This window comes from Mangifera indica, chromosome 7 (assembly GCF_011075055.1).
Source record: "Mangifera indica cultivar Alphonso chromosome 7, CATAS_Mindica_2.1, whole genome shotgun sequence".
In the NCBI taxonomy this organism is placed as follows: domain Eukaryota; kingdom Viridiplantae; phylum Streptophyta; class Magnoliopsida; order Sapindales; family Anacardiaceae; genus Mangifera; species Mangifera indica.
Genome location: NC_058143.1, coordinates 951221 through 971505, shown reverse-complemented (window position 1 = coordinate 971505; position 20285 = coordinate 951221). Strand labels below are relative to the sequence as shown.

General features: G+C 32.1%; 4 protein-coding genes across 33 annotated transcripts in view; all 4 read left to right on the top strand.

Annotated features, from left to right (window-relative positions):
* Positions 1–1917, top strand: part of LOC123220644 (mitogen-activated protein kinase homolog D5-like) — a 60035-nt gene extending 58118 nt beyond the window's left edge. For both annotated transcript variants that reach the window (XM_044643201.1, XM_044643203.1), the window contains exons 3-4: positions 1111–1352; positions 1435–1917. In XM_044643201.1, coding sequence (XP_044499136.1) covers positions 1111–1257 — 147 coding nt within the window. In that variant the 3' untranslated portion in view covers positions 1258–1352; positions 1435–1917. The remainder of the gene's footprint in view (positions 1–1110; positions 1353–1434) is intronic.
* LOC123220598 (putative disease resistance protein At3g14460) overlaps positions 1–20285 on the top strand; it is a 60159-nt gene that overhangs the window by 21304 nt on the left and 18570 nt on the right. The window lies entirely within an intron of this gene.
* On the top strand, positions 3012–5856 carry LOC123220640. 2 transcript variants are annotated; one of them, XM_044643193.1, is made up of 3 exons: positions 3012–3300; positions 5208–5424; positions 5648–5856. In XM_044643193.1, exons 1-3 carry the CDS (start codon positions 3073–3075, stop codon positions 5818–5820), a joined length of 618 nt encoding a protein of 205 aa, XP_044499128.1. In that variant the 5' UTR covers positions 3012–3072; the 3' UTR covers positions 5821–5856. The 2 variants fall into 2 exon arrangements, with proteins under 2 accessions (XP_044499128.1, XP_044499130.1); XM_044643195.1 differs by having other exon boundaries at positions 5208–5443.
* Positions 12551–19366, top strand: LOC123220813. Its single transcript, XM_044643394.1, has 4 exons — positions 12551–12857; positions 17874–17959; positions 18488–18679; positions 19115–19366. The coding sequence occupies exons 1-4, from the start codon at positions 12551–12553 to the stop codon at positions 19364–19366; spliced, it is 837 nt and encodes a 278-aa protein (XP_044499329.1).

The following is a 20285-nucleotide window of genomic DNA, read 5'->3' as shown; positions in this document are numbered from 1 at the left end:
TGTTTTTTATTAGCTCTTTCTTGCTTGATGTGGACTTCACAGTGGACCAGAATAAAATGGCTAGTGAAGGAGAAAGTCATTGTTAGGATCTCAAGTGCAAGGTATGAGACATGGATCCCACATTGGAAAGTATGGACAACTAGTGTGGGGTTTATATGGTCTTGGGCTCTCCCATCTCAATAACTAGCTTTTAAGGTGTGGTTTTCCTAAGGTTCGTATCATTTGGTATCAGAGCCATCACCATGTCTCCCAATTGCAATCGTGCAGCGCTGTTGGTGATGCCGACATTGCAGTGTTCGCCCGAGGCTAGTAGGGAGCTAGCGCACAGCCAGCCTGCTTGGGCTTTGGGGCTGCGGAGCGTGGTGGTATGTTAGGATCTCAAGTGCAAGGTATGAGACTTGGATCTCACATTAGAAAGTATGGACAACTAGTGTAGGGTTTATATAGTCTTGGGCTCTCCCATCTCAATAGCTAGCTTTTGAGGTATGGTTCTCCTAAGGTTCGTATCAGTCATCCATTTATTATATCAAGATTCACGTAAGAAGTTCAGCTTATGACATTTTTGCATTAGCTTGTCATCAATAACTTTCCATGGTGGTGAGACATTTCCTAACTTTGATACTAAATTCTTGAACATTTTTTAGATCTTTGGAATAATGACAAGTTCATGTATTTTCTATAGAAATTGTGAGAGTAAAAATCTGCTATATCACATTTCACAAACTTTGGAGATCAGGAGGTATTCTGCCAAAATAATTTACCGAAAAAGGCTTGCTAGATCTAATAAGTTCTAGTCCTTACCAAATTAACTAAATAGTCTCACATCCCTTAAGTAAGTTCTTAATTGGATTGCTCTTAGAGTCACATTATTTTCTATTGGTTTGCCTATTTGTAACACAAATATTAGCAATTGTCCTTTTTTACTGAACAACTTGTTGAAATAAAGAAAAGGGAAGATAGGACAAGAAATCTCCTAAAAAAAATGGATGAGATTAAAGAACACTACATTGCTTTAGAAATTTGTAAGTCGCAATTGTACTTTTGTATCATTTGTTTCATATATTTCTACAGTTGTGTCAATTTTATGTTTTATTCTTCTTGGTTTCGTAGGTGATCTGGTTGCAGAGTTTGAAAGTTAAGTACACAAACAGCCACACGGCTATAGAAATGGAGAAAATATTAAGAATTTTGAAGAATAAACTATTAGATCATTTGCTTTACAATCTTAGGCCTCATCATGCTGCTATGGCATCATAAACTTATTGTAATGATAAGAGGAATGTGAAGCTGGCAGGGCAGCAATGTAAGCAAAGGAAATCTACTGAAGCAGCATGTGATCAGTTCTGAAAGTGGTAAGACATTTCCAAATGGATAAAAATTCTTGTAAATATTAAGATCTTTGTGATGATAACAAAACTTATGTCTTTTCAACAGGATTAAAGAAAGCCAAAAAAAAAAAAACCTCAAAAAATTTAGGTTCACTAACACGAAACAGCTAGTGACTTGGAGAAAATCTAAAAACGGTTAATGCCACAAACCACTAGATCATTGCTTCACGGATTTGGGGCTTCATCATGTCACCATGTCAAAAAATGCAGTGGCAGGGTGATACAGACCTGGATTTCTGTTTTGAAGCTGCTCTTCACTGCTGCTGGATTAGTGGTATCATGATGTTTGCTTGAGATTTTAATGTGTTTAGGGATGAAATAGATGCTGAAGATGTGGTGCTGCGTTGGCTCTTCCTTGCTGCTGCACTCCTGTTACTGGACTAGTACTGGAAAAGAAATCTGGAATTTACGTATTATAGCTACTGTTGTATTGAATGATAAATGTACTTAAATATCATAACAATATTTGTAAACTGATACTTGTATTGAAAAGATTTTCCAGAATTACAATAGAAGTTCAATTGATCCATCTTGCCATTATTTACATTGGAATTAACATAAGTTCAAGAAACACCAAAAACTTAAATAAACAGACTAATCCTATAGCTTTCAAGAGACTGAAACTCTCCTCTTCTTCCTTCTCAACAGTTTTCTTCTCTGAATTCTTTTGGGATCCTTCCCTTCTCATTTTATCCTCATTACAGTCAAGCCTTCTCATAGATTGTCACGTTCCCTCTCCAAATTTGGGGGTCCTTAATTTTAACCTAACTATATTTTGTTTTTTTTTTTTTATAAATTTAAGTGTTTTAACTACTTTTGATGGCATAAACAAAGTTGATGATAAAACCAACAACAACAGGTACAATTTAAACTAACTTCAAGTCATCATTTTTCTTCATTTTCTCCTTCGTTTTGATGATCCACAATCACACTTTTTGTTTGGTTATATTTTACAGATAATTAATAGACAGTATTAATAAGTTATTACATATAATTATGCGGGTCAATCAAAATTGACTATACTATTTTTTAATATTCTATTCAACTATGATGTAATGACTATAATACCCTTGTACATAGGCTTCCCTTCCAATTTCTAGAACAATTAAATTACGAGGACTTAAAATGAGAACCAAATTGGGTATAAACGGTGATATTTTATTATGTTAATGTTATAATTTTAAATTAAAAATAAAATAACATTTAATCACATATTGACATATCATTATTAAATATTAAGCATTGATCTATTTAGAATTGGTTCAATAGAATATGTTTAAATACTTTGTAATTCTAATTTTGATCTACGTAATTTATCTATATAAATTAATATAATAATATATGATTAAATAATTTTAAAATGAGGAAAAAAAAATAAACAATGGCATTACATCAAGGTGCTTAGAGAAAATTTGGTGGGAAAGGGAAATTATAGATTTTATATTAATGGCAAGAGATAGAGGGTATATAAATAATTTTATTCTAAAATTTTTGAATAATGAAAAAATACAAATATTGATGGATTGATATTAATTATTATATATTTAAATAATTTTAAATTTAAAAAAAAAAAACACTCTTATACCATTTTAATTTGAATTGACTCCTACTTGTAGCTATAGACCTGAAAAACACAAAATTCACATAAGCGAAAACAAAAAGAAAAAACAATAGCAACGTCGAAATGGTGGGAGGAGGAGGTGCTGCAGCCCAGCAGACAGACACAGAGATGGCAGAGGCGCCATCGGACCTTCAGCAGCCACCGGCGGTTGCTCAGGCGGCGGGGATCGAGAACATCCCGGCTACGTTGAGCCATGGGGGATGGTATATTCAGGACAACATATTTGGGAACATATTTGAAGTGACGGCGAAGTATAGGCCACCTATTCTGTCGCGCATACGGCATCGTTTGGTACTCTCTCACTGACTCACTTGTCTCAGTTAGTCTCAGTGTTGTCAAAGAGTCTTTTCTAGCACCTGGTTTTTTTTGTTCCGATGTGTTTTGATTTATGAATGTTAGTTATATGTGGATTTTGATGGTTTGTGAAGGTTGTGTTGTGGGGTTTTTATTATGTAGTGAAATTTTATATTTTTACGTTGTTGGGTGTAGATTTTTTATTAAGGTATTTGGAGCCATTACATGTTGAAGATAATTTAAATGTGTGGCTATTTTCTTCAATATAAGCTAAGAAGAAGAAGGAGATTATTTTAAAAGGTAAAAAATTATCAAAACTGATTTTTTTGTGTATTAGCTTTTAGAATCAAGTAGTTCGATGGAAGTTACACTTCTGTTTATAGGAATTTGTAGCCATTTCTTTGAAGAGAAATGAGCAATATGACGACTGAATTTGTAGAGTGGGTAAAGGAGTGCTGCTAGTTGGAATTGCAAATCTTTCGGTGAAAGTTAGGCTGTTTTAAGTGAGTGAGTGTGCATGTAGTTCTGTTTGTGGAAGGCATGTTTTCTAGTTCTTTATGGATTTGAGTTTTATATGTAATGAGGTTGTTTGGAGAGTTTCCTTTTCTTTTTTTTTTTCGTTGGGAAATGTATTGAGTAATTTCTATTAGCTGTTTATTAGTTCAGCGTTGAATTCGGAGACAAATGAGCATGTAGCAATAAAGAAGATAGCAAGTGCATTTGATAATAGATTGATGCAAAGAGGACTCTTCGTGAGATCAAGTTGCTTCGGCACATAGATCATGAAAATGTCATTGAGTGATAGTTGCTGATTCCTTTTTCTTGGGGGGGCGGGCGGGGGGGCGCTGGGGGTGGTGTGGTTTCAGTCATGAGAAGCAACATATTGGATGAATGGTGTTTTGATTTTATTTTTCTGTTATGGAGTCAAATGCCAGTGGACTTGTTTTTGTTTCAACATTACAATATTGTAAAGCTTGTGTAGTTGAGTTGGTTAGTTGTTTCGTAGGTCTCATGGACATGTGCTTATATTTTTATCCGCCCAAGATGTGAAATTGATAATATTTGTGGTTAATTTTTTTTTTTTTATAAAAAATGAAACGATAGTATTTGCATGATCATATGTACATATAGCTAATTGTATAGGAATTTGGTGAACTTCTGTAAGCCATCAATTTGAGAAAAGTATTTAATTGGTTGGATTCTGTTGGTAAGTGGTTGTGCAGATCTGTTCTTGAGAGAGAGCATTTTCAGGAACTATGCATTTAAAAATACAGTGTAGGCAGAAGAGATTGGACTTATAGTTTTGTTAGAAGCACTCAAGGGTTAGTTTATGGAGTGGAATTACTGGTGGTCAGGAGGCTTTTGTAGAATAAGATATCTTTTATTATGAAACATGGGAGAAGGTTGATTTGCCATGGTATCTTTTGAGAATAGAAATCTAATTCTCTTGCTGCTTCAATTAAATCCTATAACTGGTAACTACCTAGGATTCTCTCTTTTGTTGTTTGATTGATATAAGGTACTGGAAAATAAAGAAACTGAGGAGCATGAATCTTTTTTAAATAATGAACCATTTTCAACTTCTTTAAATTGGCAATTATCAGAGGCTTGAAACTCCCGCTTCCTAGGGCAAAATAAAAATGTTCCCTTTAGGAAATAAGTAAAGCCACGACTTGGTTGTTAAGAATGTGTTTCAAAGTTTGAGTGTTAAACCTATTTAGGTGTTGTACTCATTTATCATAAGAAATTATCATTGTAGCATAGTAATATGGTCTCCCCTGTTTTTTTCGTTGTCCATTCAAAATAAGCGAAATATCTGAATTATGTTTTCTGTGATTTTTTGTATAACTATGTAATAGTCATTTTGGTATACTCATGAAAATCTCAAACATTTCTTGCTGTAGGGGCTCGGCCTTCAAGTCATAGAAAATGTAGAAGAAGCTGATTTTATTCTGGTCCATGGTACTAAAGCATTGGGGCTCCCTTCTGGAGAGGCACATCCTGCTAGTCTTGAGGATTTCGAAAAAATATTGGAGCTTTGTGCAGCTAAGAAAATTCCAATGATTTTAGCCAATCCAGATTATGTGACTGTTGAGCCTAGGGCTCTGCGTGTTATGCCCAGCAAATTCCATTCTCTTTGGTATGCCACAACATTGTGAAAGGAAAATAGCTTACTCTGTGCTGGAAGCTTTCACTCTACTGTTACATTTTTATACCTGTTGCTGGTGTTTCCATTCACATTCTGGTTACTGCACAGAACCTGGAATTTCTCTATATTTAAATTGCAGATTTTGGAATTTTGTTGTTCTACCTTTTGAAATTTAAGTTTTGTCGATCCTTCTAGGTACTTTGGCGTCAAAATATGAAAAGCTTGGAGGTGAAGTGACATGGATGGACAAACTTCATAAGGTCACTCGATCTCTTGGTCTTGTTCTAATTAGTAAAATTGTTCACTTATATTTTTTTATGTACATCATCACTACTTGTGCAGTTGACTTTGCTTTTACACCTTTCTAATATTTCATAAGATAATATATAAATCAGTGATGAACATGGTCGGTGTTGCTGTTAGTGACTCCATTGCTGTGGGCAGGGCTGGATTTGAGCTGAACTCGGCTCGGTTTATATATAGTAGAGCTCGAGTTCAAGCTTGTGGAAGCCAAACTCAAAATCGGTTTGGCTCATTTCGAGCTTGAGTTTTTAACTATTTTGTTATTAAAACGACGTTGTTTTAATACATATTAGTCAAAACGACATCGTTTTGTATCAAAATTTTTAATTGAAAAATTTGGCTCGAACTCGATTAAGCTCGTATAGAGCTGACTCGTTTCGAGCTCGTTCGAGTTCAACCCTAATTGTAGGTGATTCCCTTCACCAAGATATTAAGGGGGCCGATGCAGCTGGAATCCAGTCAGTATTTACCATTGGAGGAATCCATGCAAATGAACTTGGGCTAAGCAGTTTTGGAGGAGTTGCAGATTTATCTGCTATCCAAAACTCTTTTATCAAAATATGATGCATATCCATCATGTGTTACCATACTACGTTCGATGGACAAAACAAAGTTGATGATCAAACCAACAGTTACAATTAGAGCCAAAACAGACTTCAAGTCATCTCTTTTCTCCATTTTCTTCTTTGTTTTGTTGTTTTGTAGTCACTCTTTTAGTTTAGTTATATTTTGCGAGCAATTGATGGGTGGTATTAAAGTTATTATTTATAATTCTGGGGGTTAATAAAATTAACCATACTATTTTGTGTTATTTTATTCAACTTTGGTGTCCCTTATACATAGACCGAACTATAGGTGTTTAAAATAAGAACCGTATTGGATTTATGATTTTAAATTAAAAATGAAATAATACATAATCATATAGTAACACATTATGATTAGATAATACGTATTGCTTTTTTTAGAATTGGTTTAACATAATATGTTCAGATACTTGTAAATTTACTCTTGATTTTATAATTTATGATACTATTACATAACTTATTTGTACAAATTGATGTGATAACATGTGATTGAATGATTTTTAAGTGAGAAAAATAATTAACAATTACCTTATTCAATCATATGTAACTAAATTAATTTGCATGGATAAATTAATAAAAAATATGTTTGTATATGTAGTTGCACTTTGATAGCTTGCAGTATGCTAAATTAATTTCGTTTGTAGTATTGTATTATTTTGTTATTAATAAGATAAATTAATGCAATTTTAATACCCTTTTAAAATTAATAGGTGTTTTTTTTTTCTCTTCTTTTTCACTTAATTCTCCTGTCCAAGCATTTAAAAAACCATTTTATTTTTTAAATTATAAAATAGTTTTAAAAAATTATCCAGATATTTAACGATTTCCTTGACCTAACAGGCAACTATCTTTATTAAAACTGTCTTTGATTTCTCTTGAACTAGAAGGGATGATGACAATTTCATACCTTATATTTGACTTTACAACAACTTTATACTGATGAGATTTTTAATAACATTTTAATCTATACTACCATTGCAAACTTACACGGTGGGAAGAATACAATGTCATTCATAAAGATAAAACCATATAATGTATAAATAATATACATAATTTTATACATAAATAATGATATATCATTATATAATTATTTATTATTTTAGTCTAATTTAAAATTATTAAATTACATGATAATAATTCTTTGTTTATATATAAAATTATGTATATAATACTATTTTATGAAAATCACTTTGAAAAATTAAAACCTTAAAAGAAAAAACACAATTTTTTAAGTTAATAAGGGAGGCTATGAGAAATTTTTATTATTATTTTATATATTATTGATTAATTAAAGATTTTACTTTTGAAAATATCTGATTTTTATAATTTTGATAATTTATAGGTGAGACTTTGAATTTTCAATAATTATGGGTATCAACTTGTTATTCAAAAACCTTGGGTGAAAAGAAGTGATTTGGCGTTAAAAAACATATGAAAAAGGGGAGTCGGTGTGGTGTGGCATTTAACTGAACAAGACCCAAGGCGACGAGCAGTTGTTAAACAACACAATGGCGGCCCCCACCTCTAAGTAACTACGTGGCATTTCTTGCTTATAATATCCCTCATGTGTCAACAATTATCTTCCCCCCTTTTTCCCTATTTGACATTCTCTACACCCCCACACGCCCTATCATCTTCTATCTTACAGTTTAGTTTCCCTCAGCTGAGCGCATGCAGCAGCGCTGCCCAAGAGGGAAAGTGTTGACGTCACCAATATTTAAATTATGAATTCATTATTAAATGTAAGGGATGGAGGGTATATAGGTAATTGTGTTATAAAATTATTATATAATAAAAAAATTATAGATATTCATCAATGATGTACAATTATTATATAATTAAATTATTTTAAATTAAAAATAAATGTTAAAGTCAAATATAAATTACACATTTAATAATTGAAGTTATGGAAAAGCTTATTTCAATGGAAACCTTTTCTCAATATAATTTTATTTAAAATTTCTAAATAAAAAATCATCTTAAAATTGAATAAGTATTAACTTTTATTTATAAGTTTAAGGTTGTAGAGATTGCGTTCGAGTTTAAGTTCAACTTTGATAACTCGATTTGTTTTTTCAATATTGTTTATCTTACTGGTCATAATATTTACTCATTTGATAATACTATTCATTTTATTGATCACCTTCTAATGATATTATATATTAACGCAAATGAATTCAAATTAGACATCATGACTTCAATTTGAGCTAAGCTTCATTTCAAATGTGCTTCTAGTCAAAGATAAAAATTTGAATCCTTGGTCATTACATAGACAGTCAAAAATAAGGTTGAATTCGAAGTGAACTAGTTACACCACACCCAAAACTTACCAATTATGATACTAACTATTTGTTTTAAGAGCAATTACTGGTTAGACAATGATTATATAGGCTCGTCTCCTAGCCTGGAATGGTCTAGCCAATCAAATGCCATCCCGAATCTAATTCAAGTACCTAGGCCTATGTTCCACCATTGCAAAGCCCCCACTTGGGCTATAAGCTCAAGTTACCAAGCTTAGCAATTAAGCCTAGTCTTTCAAAATATAATATACTAGTTGAGGTGCTCTTCAATATTTGATGTGGGATCTGTAAATAAATATCTATGGTAAAGTTTAGATATTTCAGATACCAAATAACATTTTGCCCAAATTTAATAATTCTCTCAAACACTTGACCTCTCAAATAATAGGTTTTCTAGTCGAATCACATCAACAATATCTCAATGCACTTTTCTAAAAGAGCTTGCATTAAAAATAAATTGTTTTATAGGTCAAATTCCAAGGCAACTAAGCCAACTTCAACATATTAGCAAGTTCAATGTTGTTAGCTATGATGATTTGAATTCAGGAATAGACATTCTAGATGAAGAATCAAGAGTTCTAATATTAGAACAAGTGTTCTAGATGTCATAGCAAGTTAGAACAAAGTTGTTCCACTAACTGTTATTGGTCGTTCAACGAAAACTGAAAACTTCGTTCAGAATGTGCATCATAATCGGTTATGCTTTTTCTGTAGTTTCTATCCTAATTGCTTTCAAATCATATTTGGATATCTTTGAATGGATCAATTGCTCCATCCAGAATGGAAGTGTTGTCACAAGCATAAATTTATACTTTTCACATATTTTAAACTTTAAGGAGAGACTTAATCGAGTGGTTAGGGTTCTACCGTTTCTACACTTGATATTCAAAAGTGTTATCAATCCTTTGTATTTTCCTTATAATTAAACTTCAATGTGCTTGTGATTTTTCCCGGGTTCACACGTAAACTCTTTGTGTTCTTTCTCTTTTATATTATTTATGGTTTGTTTGCTTTCATTATGAATTCCCTAGGTTTTCGTATAACATAAACATCATGAAGCAAAACATTTTGTGTAATCTACTCAACATGATTAGAAAGCCAAATACATTGAACCAATTATACTTATAGAGTCGGGTTTGAAAAAATTGAAATCAGGATGTTCAAACTTCTTCATGCGGCTCCCCATGAAAAGATCATAAGACAGGTAAAGATTCTTCACAACAATAATATTTGAACTTGGCTCTATTGTCAAAGACATAATCAAACTTGTCTTCCCCACCATGTTAGATTCTTTTAGAGCTCCATGAATAAAGTGCTTTAATATGTGTGATTGGTTAATATGATTGTTTACTTTTTTTTTTCGCATATATGATTGTCGAACAATTTTATGTGCACCCATGTTTATTGTAAATTTTGTTTGATTCCACAACTAAAGTTGGATTCGATTTAGGGCAAGCTTGAATAAAATCTAACTCAAAATCAAACTGAATCCAAATGAGTCAACTCGAGATTAACTCAAAATCAATAAGCAAAAGTTTGAATTCGATTAAAAATAACTTTGGATTCTATTCGAGTTAATCTAAACTCAAATTGCTTATGAAAATGAATTTAATATTTTTGTTCAAACTCAACTAATTTGATTTGTGCTTAAATTTAAGCACAAACTTTTCAGATCGAATTCAACTCTATCCAAAACTTTTTATACAATTGTTGTATATTCAACTGGTTTAATAGTTTCATACTATCAAAATAATAGTATCAATTTAGTTTAATCAAATTAAAGTTATGTTAATTGTGCATTTATAATAAGTACCAATAATGGTATCAATTTGTAGAGTCACTACACTCTGTGTATAAATTTAATCATGAATCAATATACAATACGCATAAATTTATGCAATTCAATTATTTACACAGTAACGGAGCCAATCTGCAATCTATTTGTTTAAACCTGTCTTTTCTGGCCCAAAACAAGGTTTAATATTTTTCTAGCAGCTGCCCTATCCTTGTGAGACCCTGCATTCTCACCCCCACATAAAAGGACATAGACCTTTCATTTTTGGATTTGTTTACTGCCTTGGAGAGATTGGTTTTCTTTTCCTTTTGTTTTTTGGAATTGTTTTTCGCCTTGGAGATTGGGTTGCATTGACTTTCCATTTGATTGCTTGGATTACGTGATTTGGTTTGAATGGGGTGATTTATTCACATTTTTAGATAAACTTTTTGGATTGGGCCACTCCTTCAGCTTTGGATCATTGTCTATTATTTTGAGCTTTGCATTATTGGATTGTCGTGGAATATTTTGGGCTTTTTATTGGACTATGTTGGATTGTTTTGGCTTGCTGTTGTATATTGGATTATTAAATTGTGTTGAGCTTGCATTACTATTATATCTTGGTAATGTTGCGGTTAGCGCACAAGTTGACATTATTTGGAGTAACTTATTTTATGGAAAAGGTAGAAATCTCACATTCTATTAGTAACATCTTTATGGGTGTGATGCACTAGCCATATAGTTTAGTTTAATTGAGGTATGCATAATAAAATATTGTGGTATATTAGTTAATTTCTTACGTGATCAGTGAGATACATCATATACAAACCCTTAATAAAGGCCACCTTAGAGTGATAATATAGATAATTGTCTTCTAGCTAGATGTATATGATAAGGAAGAGATTGCAATCAATTTTCTTAAGTAATCAATGTATCATAGCCAGTTACCTCAATAGTCTAGCTATCATTTATATAAGATATAATAGTTAGTAGACATATAAGATTTCAATTACTTTAATTAATGTATTAGATATGTTGAGATTAGTTTAGATCTTAGTATACTATATGAGATAACTTATGTAGTTAAGACATGAAGGTGTCGAGAATAGATGGATGGGCAAAGGAAAGTGTTAGAAAACATTTGTTTTAACCATGTAGAGGTTTAGTGATAAAATTGTTTTTTATACAATTCCAACTTCAATAAAACAAAATTGTCATTTTTATTTTCATATCAATCAAAATCCCTAGTGAGATAAGAGTCTCTTCATTATCATATCATCTTCATGGCACATTCACTAACCACAACACCACCCACAATCACAACAATAACACCCATCTCTTACATATCCAAGAGGCCTTTTTTGCACATTCATTGTTAAGGTATCAAGGGATTTGGGCTTGCTATCAACATTCTAAACAAGTTTTGGATGACCACAAACCCATTCATAGAACGTTTGTGAGTTAGGGTTTATTATGTGTTTACTTTTATGGCTTCATTGTGTAATAATGTGTGCATGAACAAGTTTAAAATATATATATAACTAGGTTTGCAATGTGGGTATGATAAGCACTTTTATATAGTAATCAGATGCATTTTGAAAAGAGCACAAACTAATTACGGATAATGTATTGATTTTCAATATGTTATATGTTATCAATAGGAGACCTTATAGTATTGAAAAAATGATGGAAGGAATAGTTAAGTTATTGGAGTTAGCGTTGAATTTGAATCAAATCAAGTCCAAATATGAGTTGACTTAAGTTTAACTTGAATTTATTATAAAAAGTTTGAATTAAATTCAAGTCGATTGAAGATGTCGTTGGAAAGTCACCAACAAGTTGAATAATGCTATTGACGAGATAAATAGTGTTATTGACAAAATAAAATAAACAATATCAGTGAAGGAGGATCAAGATGAGCTATCAAACTAAATCTTCAGCTAGAATTTGGATCTAATCAGGCCAAATATCAATTCGATTCGAATTAGCTCATTTTGAATTCATCCATAATTGGAGCAATGTTATTCTTTAACATTTGTTTGAGATGTCTTCTATTATAGATTATGCATTTTTTTATATTGTTACTTTCTACTTTTATTTAATCTTTCAATCATCAAATACAAAGGAAAGAAAGGTCATGACTATTGTTGCATATTGTGATATAGCCTTAATTTTTCTATGTTGTAGGGGTGTGGCATTAGGCTTGGCTACAGTAGCTTGGTTGAGTACCGATGGCAGGAATGTGCCTGCTGCTGGCCAAAGGCTACCATCGCCTTCGAAGGAGGAGAAGAAAGACCCTAATGTGAGTGGTGTTCAAGCAAAAGTACTGGCTCGCAAGAAGTGGAAGGAGGGCATGAAACAAGCTGTTGCCAAACTAGGAGAGAAAGGACAGGTTCTAAATAAGCTTGAAAAAGAAAATGATAAACATGCCTGTGAAGGAGATTGTAAATGAGCCTTCTGAATAGTTTCTCTTTTAAACTTAGAATTGAGTTGTCATCTCATAAATTTTTCATCCATTTCACACTAAATTTTGTAAGTGTTTAAAAGTGAATTTGAGTTAAGTTGAAATCAAATAAACACTAACAAATTTGAGTTTGATTCGAATATAAAATTGTTAACTTGAATTTGGGTTTTGTTCATTTAAGATGATAAATAGTAATGTGAGAAAAAGTGAATAACGATATTAGAAATAGAGAAAAACCATTAAAATAAAAAAAATAATTATAATAAGAGAAACTCATCCATCAATATTAATTTTGAGTCAAATTTGAGTTAAAAACTATTTGAATTAAAATTGCTTCAAATTAAGTTTAACATATTTGATCTAAATATAAAATTAAAACTAAATTAATTTGATCAAATTTATCCTTATTTGTAATAATATCTTGAATAAATTATTATTTCTTAATGAAGATTTGAAAAAACCAAAAATTTTTATCCTATGAATTCTTAAAATATAAGCTTTCACACAAATTGTAACTTTGATAGAGAAACTAATGATAGAAAGATACAAAAGTTATTTCAATTTCCTGATATTAATAAATAAAGGCCAAAGATATTTTCCCACTCAATGTCTGATGCAATCCTAAACTCTCTCACCTTCTAACTATGAAAACTCAAACATCAGCTTGGCGGAAATTTAGTCAATTAAGTTGGTTTGTTTAATCGAAAATAACGCATAAAAAATTCGTTTGCAGACGGAATAAATGTAGGCGGCTGAGGATTTAACGCAATCACCTTGGCGCTGGCACGTGGAACATTTGAAAAACGAACGTCGTCATTTTTGTCTCGTTTAGGAAAATTAAGTGACCATTTTTTAATTCTTCATGGCGTGGCATCATGGCTAATGGAAATGTGTCGTGAAGTGGAAAGGCAGGGCTGGCTTTTGTGTCAGAGTAATAAATGCACCATAATTAAATTGTAATCAATGGGTGAAATAATTTTTCCAGCAATCAACGGCTATGGACTTGTTTAGAATGAATCAACCAATAGAAATTCGACACATGGAGGGCGTTAAGTATTTTGACGCGTACTTTATAATAATTTGCATTTAAAATAAGAATTTTTTTCGTCTGATGACGAATCAAAGTGCAGCACGTGTCCACCAACTTTGAAACCCAATATGAAGAAAAGAAATCAAAGTCTCTTCATTTTCTTCTCTCCTTTGGCCTTTGATCTGAGCGCGCATCCTCTGCAAATTTGAGTGAATCGAATGTAAAAATCAGCAAACGGTTAACGGTGACGGTGACGGTGAAAATGACTATGGCAGCACCTCATTGAACGTTTTAAACAGTAAGCGAAGTTGTTGTAACCCTAAAGACGACGATATAAACGGATCTCTTCTGTTAAATCTGGAAGGTTTTTTTTTTATACACGTGTGAGACTCATTTTTGGTCTGAGAATTGAAGTTGTTAAAGGAACGTATAATTCGATTTAAATTATAAAATTGAATTAAATTATTTAAAAATTATAATTTAATTTAATTTGAGTTAAAATTTTTTAAATTATTTTTTTTAGTTTAAATTGTAGTTTAAACAATTTTTAAACTGTCAAATTGTAAACTCCATATATATATATATATATATATATATATATAATATTATTAGTTCACGTCATTAGAAAGTCTGGCATTTTCGTCCTAAAGCACTGCATCCCAGCTATGATACACACAGCACACATCTGTTCTTTATAGGAGGGTAAATATGGTATTTTCATTCAAATGGATTGTTAAATGGTTGGTTATTTCAGTTTTTTATGTATTTTCCAACTGGAAGAGATTGAACTATATTTGTATATCTTAAAGTTGTGCTTGAAAATGTTTGATGCGATATTGTTTCTGTCTTGGTCTTTGATTTCTCGAGTCATAAAGATAATATGTATAATTTTTATCTGTATCGTATCATATTGTATGATACAATATGTATCATATGTTATAGAATACTGATAAATATAATTCAAATCGTAATCTAAACCAAATCAAATCGTATTTTTTCAGTTTGGTTTAGTTTGGTTTGAAACTTAAAATGGTTTGCTTTGGTTTAAAAATTTTTCAAATTGCCTTTTTTTCTAATTTGGTTTGAAAATCTCTCAAATCGTATCAAACCAGATTGTGCACACCTCTAGAAGTTGTTGAATTCAAAAAAAATTTAATTCAATTGTTGAATTTGAAAAAAGTGAGTTGTTCACTCTTTCTTATAAACCAAAAATTACCAGATCCACTAAATTTGGAATCCATGAAAATTAGCTAAATTATAAACATAGAATTCAAAAACAATAATATTAACAAATCCAATTAAACAGTTGCAAACACATACTAAAATTTGCTCTTTATATAATAAAGGGTAAAATAATTATTTTATTTATTAAAAATAAAATCGTTATCTCATATTTATATTAACAGAAGATATCAATAGAATTCCTTTATGAATGGGGATTTAGGTTTTCTATCATTAAAGGATAAGGGTTAAAATTTCATTAAAAAAATGTTTGAAGGCGGCAGGGTAGGGCTCAATGGCACTTAGCCTTTTGCGATTAGCCTAAGTCACGTCCCAAAAGGTAAAATATAGCTAAATTCAACTCAAATCAATTTAGTGTAATTTAATAAAATTGCATTTTGACTATAGTGGTTCAATTAAGTTTAGCCAAATCACGAACAACCATTCCAAGGGTTAAAATAAAAAAATGAAAAAAGTTAGGGTTGAAATGTAATTTACTTGTCCGACATCATAAGCACCTTTCCGTCACAAAATTACATTTTGGATTACAGATTAAGATTTCAAAGGGTGACACTTAATTTCTCCGAACGCTGGGTGGGACAAGGAATTTACGCTAATATCTTGAAATGAATAATTTCAAAAGGCCTCAAAGTTATGATTTCTGTAGATCCCCTCCTTGTTTCACTCCTCTGTCCTCTCCTACTTGACCCTTTGGCTCTGACAGCTGGAGGCTGCAGATTGTTATCGGCTCAGAGTTTGAAAACCAATTACCATTACGAAAAAATCATCAGTAACAGAAGAAAAAACAGAAATTTCCAAAACACTGAAAACATTTTCTTTTTCTGAAACGAAAATGATGGCAAAATGTTCTTTTCAATCTACTAACGCCCCTCTATTAAAGAGCCTAGATGGGCTTCGCCACCTTGCAGAAATGCACCGTTTCAAGGTAAACTCACTTCGTCAATTCAATTTCTCAGGAAAATTTCTAATTATTTTCCTTCCAAACGAATGGATGTAATAGTTTATGCGAAATTTTTTCTTAATTTTTTGTGTGAAATATTTGATAAAGTGGTTGCTTTAATTTTACAGTTATAATTTTTGACAATTTTCTGATAAATCTCTAGAAGCAAACTTTGGTTTTTAACTGAAGAGTGTAGTTAGAATTAAGCCAAATTATAGAGGGATTTGAATGCAATTTTTGAAAGTTGTTGAATTTAATATATGATGTAGTCATCATTGTTCTTCATTGCTGTGTGCGTACTTGTGTTGTTTGTGGTGTTTGTTTGTGCAGGCGTGGTTTTTGGATCAATTTGGGGTCCTTCATGATGGAAAATAACTTTATCCCGGTGCAATTTCTGCATGAATGTATTCATATGTGAGTTTTAGCATTTGAGTATTCTTGCTTTAGGCTGATATCAATATTCGGAAGAGTAATGCTACTCTCTCTCTCTCTCTCTCTCTCTATATATATATATATAAATGATTATCATGCAGTAGAGAGAAGTTTATTAGCTTCATTTTTATGCTTCATCTGATCACATCACATCACATTAGTTTTTATAAATTACTTTGAACCTATTGTTTGTATTTTTGGCACTATGGATAGTGAAGAGTAATGCTATGTGTAGACTTTTTGTACAAACTTGTTCGTTCATACAGCTAAGCAATCATACAATAGTGATGCATCAAAATTTTTCTAAGCTTTATTGTTACGCACAAGCATGTTATTTCACATCAATTTGTAGGAGAGCTTTTATATATGGCTACATTTTGTTTGGATATTGATGATGGTCTGACAACTTAAATTCTTGGGTTGTGTATTGTTAGGTGTTGATAGTGATAGAGCTTGATTATTTCTGGTTGTATGTTTGGTAATAAGCTTTGGATGTGTATGTGATAAGGAATGTCAACTTATTTTATATATCAGTCCTTCGAATGTTTCGCTTAAGATTTTTGGGTTGATATCTTGACTATATAAATGATATGATAGTGCATTATTTTGAATTTCCCTTTTTGGGTGATAGTAGAAAAGATAGCAACCACTGGTGCATAAATGGTGATCATAAGTAACTCTTCATAGCATGCTTCAACCACGATGGAAAAGATAATGAGCCTTGGATTTAATACTACTGTTTTTGTAGAAGCTATCACTAGTGGAGAATTAACACATTAGTATTTGCAAAGGTTGGGTATTGCACCTTCTAAAATTAAAGATTAAGAAATCATATATTCTCAATATGAATTAATATTTTACATAGTTCAACTCTTATGCTGAATTCAATGTTTGCTCTTACTTTATACGACTCCATATTCTTTCAACATGTATTTTGTTTTTGTGTCAACTCTTATTTGGGTGTATTCATTTCATTTCTCTTAGCATGCACTTTAAATCAACCTTCTTGGTGGTTCAATTGACGCGTAATTTTTTAATGGGGAACAATAATCAATGATTCATCTATTCCATGATCAATGCTTGTCAAAAGACCATTTTTGTTCTCTCAACTTTTCACATTGATAGCTTAGCCAAAAAAAAAAAAGCCTTTTCACGTTGATTCTACTTTCTTAACTTGTTCTCCTTATGTATTTTTTATTATTATTTTTTTTCATTTCTCACTAAAATTTTATTTCAGGGTATTGTTTTTCAGTCATATTTCGTCCTCCAGATGACATGTGTCTTGTTTGCTTTTTATACATTGTTTAGAGTTGTATAATACATCTCATTTTTTTTCATAAATTATACTATAGATAGGAGAGATGATGTTTGGTTTGCAACACTCAGAAGGTCTTGCAGTCACATGACTTGGAGTGATCATGGTGCTATTTGCCTTGAGGTATGTTACGTATTAAAGTTTTATAGCTATTTTTCTTCTAATTCTCTTGGTGCTTCAATTAATTCCAATATCATGTAACTACCTAGGATTCTCTCTTTCCTTGTTTGATCAATGTAAGGTACCTGAAAATAAAGAAATAAAAGAGCATTAATTTAAAAAAGGTTCTTACTATAAATCCTTGTTTCAAGAATGAACCATTTTCAACTTGTTTAAATTGAAAATTATCAGAGGGCTGAAACTCTCACTCCCAAGGGCCAAAAAAAAAAGAGTGACCTTCTGGGAAATAGGTAAAGTCGTGACCTGGTTGTTAAGAATGTGCTTCCAATTTTGAGTGTCTAAACATATTTAGGTGCTCTACTCATTCATCACAAAGATAATCATTGTAGCATTGTAAGATGGTCACCCTGTTTTATTTAGTTCATTCAAAATGAGCAAAATTTCTTTATTTGGGTTTTTGTGATTGTTTGTATAACGACTTAATAGTCAATGCAATATGCTTATACATATCTCAAGCATTTCTTGCTATAGGGGCTTGGCCTTCAAGTCGTAGAGAATGTAGAAGAAGCTGAGTTTATTTTGCCCCATGGTACTAGAGCTTTGGGGCTCCCTTCGGGAGAGGCACGTCCTACTAGTCTTGATGGTCTTGAAAAAATATTGGAGCTTTGTGCAGCTAAGAAAATTTCAATGATTGTAGCCAATCCAGATTATGTGACTGTCGAGGCAAGGTCTCTGCATGTTATGCCCAATAAATTCCATTTTTTTTAGTACGCCATAACATTGTTTAGGGAATATAGCTTGCTCTGAGATGACACCGTTGACTGTGTTATGACATTTTTATACCTGTTGCCAGTGATTCTGTTCACATGCTGGCCTGTTGCATCGAACCCGGAATTTCTCTATATATAAATTGCAGATTTTGGAATTTTGTTATCCTACCAATTGAGATGTAAATTTTGTCGATCCTTCTAGGTACATTGGCATCCAAATATGAAAAGCTTGGAGGTGAAGTGGGATGGATGGGCAAGCCAAATAAGGTCACTCCATCTCTTAGTCTTGATCTAATTAGCAAGATTGTTCAGTTATTTATGTTTTTTATGCAAATCATTGTACGTGTGCAGTTGACTTTGCTTTAACACTTCTGTAATAATTCATCAGATAATATATAAATCAGCGATGAACATGGTCGGTGTTGACGCTAAAGACTCTATTGCTGTGGACGATTGCCTTCAGCATGATATTATGGGAGCCAATGCAGCTGGAATCCAGTCAGTATTTACTACTGGAGGAATCCATGCAAATGAACTTGGACTAAGCAGTTTCGAAGAAGTTGCAGATTTATCTTCTGTCCAAACTCTTTCATCAAAATATGATGCACATCCATCATATGTGTTACCAGCGTTCATATGATAAAATCTTATCAAGGTAAGTACTGGGTAAAATAATCTCAAGTCCTTAACAAATTAATTGAACAGTCTTACATCCCTAAGTAATTTCTAACACATTTCATACTTTTTCTTTGTAGCCACTTAGTTGGAAAGTGAAATTCGTTAAGACCGACATGGTAGAGATTTGAAGAAAATCTGAAGATGATCAACGCCACAAACCAATAGATCATTGCTTCTTCCTAAAGTTGGGGCTTCATCATGTCGCCATGGTACCATGAACTAATTGTGATGACGAGGAATATTTGCAGTGGCAGGGAGACAATGCAGGCTTCTCTGTTTATAATGTTGTTTGACTCATGAATGGTGTTTGGAAATTATGAGGACCTGTTAAATAATTGAGAAAAAACTACAGAAGAAAAAGAAAATTTCATATTTTGGAACTTGTGTGTACATAATGTGAGAGAGTGATAAGGGTGTACCACAGTTTTGGGTTTGGGTAAGGGTTTAATGTGAGTGTATTAGACTTTATATTATTATTTCCATTTTTGTCATTTAACTCATCTCCCATGGATGTAGGCACAAATTTTCCGAACCACATAAATTAGGGGTTCTTGTGTGTGTGATTGTCTTATGGCTTTCTTTCACTAATCTTATATACTTGTTGTAACCAATAAAACCTCAGGCTAATTAGGCAGAAAAAGGTTTGATAGTAAACATGTTAAAGCCCTGCCTGTTTGTTATTGAGTCATCACCATTTCAATGATGCTGAAGCTTTGGGTAGTGACAAGCCTTAATTGCAAACATTCATTAACCTCTAATAAGTTAACCCTTTTGTTAAAATTGGAAACAAGCCTATATGGCACAGCCAGAAATGACCTAATTGAGAAAGGGAAAATTCTCAGTGAAATCTTATAAACAGAGAGCGAGCAGAGTATCTCCTT

What these genes read in the sequence shown, in the direction of transcription:
- LOC123220640 (XM_044643193.1), top strand. Translation starts at nt 3,073, where the DNA reads ATGGTGGGAGGAGGAGGTGCTGCAGCCCAGCAGACAGACACAGAGATG. An exon ending in CGCGCATACGGCATCGTTTG is followed by an intron (nt 3,301 to 5,207) that starts GTACTCTCTCAC and finishes TTCTTGCTGTAG; the next exon opens with GGGCTCGGCCTTCAAGTCAT. An exon ending in GGCTCTGCGTGTTATGCCCA is followed by an intron (nt 5,425 to 5,647) that starts GCAAATTCCATT and finishes CGATCCTTCTAG; the next exon opens with GTACTTTGGCGTCAAAATAT.
- LOC123220813 (XM_044643394.1), top strand. Translation starts at nt 12,551, where the DNA reads ATGACTATTGTTGCATATTGTGATATAGCCTTAATTTTTCTATGTTGT. An exon ending in ATGGTGCTATTTGCCTTGAG is followed by an intron (nt 17,960 to 18,487) that starts GTATGTTACGTA and finishes TTCTTGCTATAG; the next exon opens with GGGCTTGGCCTTCAAGTCGT. An exon ending in CAGATTATGTGACTGTCGAG is followed by an intron (nt 18,680 to 19,114) that starts GCAAGGTCTCTG and finishes ATAATTCATCAG; the next exon opens with ATAATATATAAATCAGCGAT.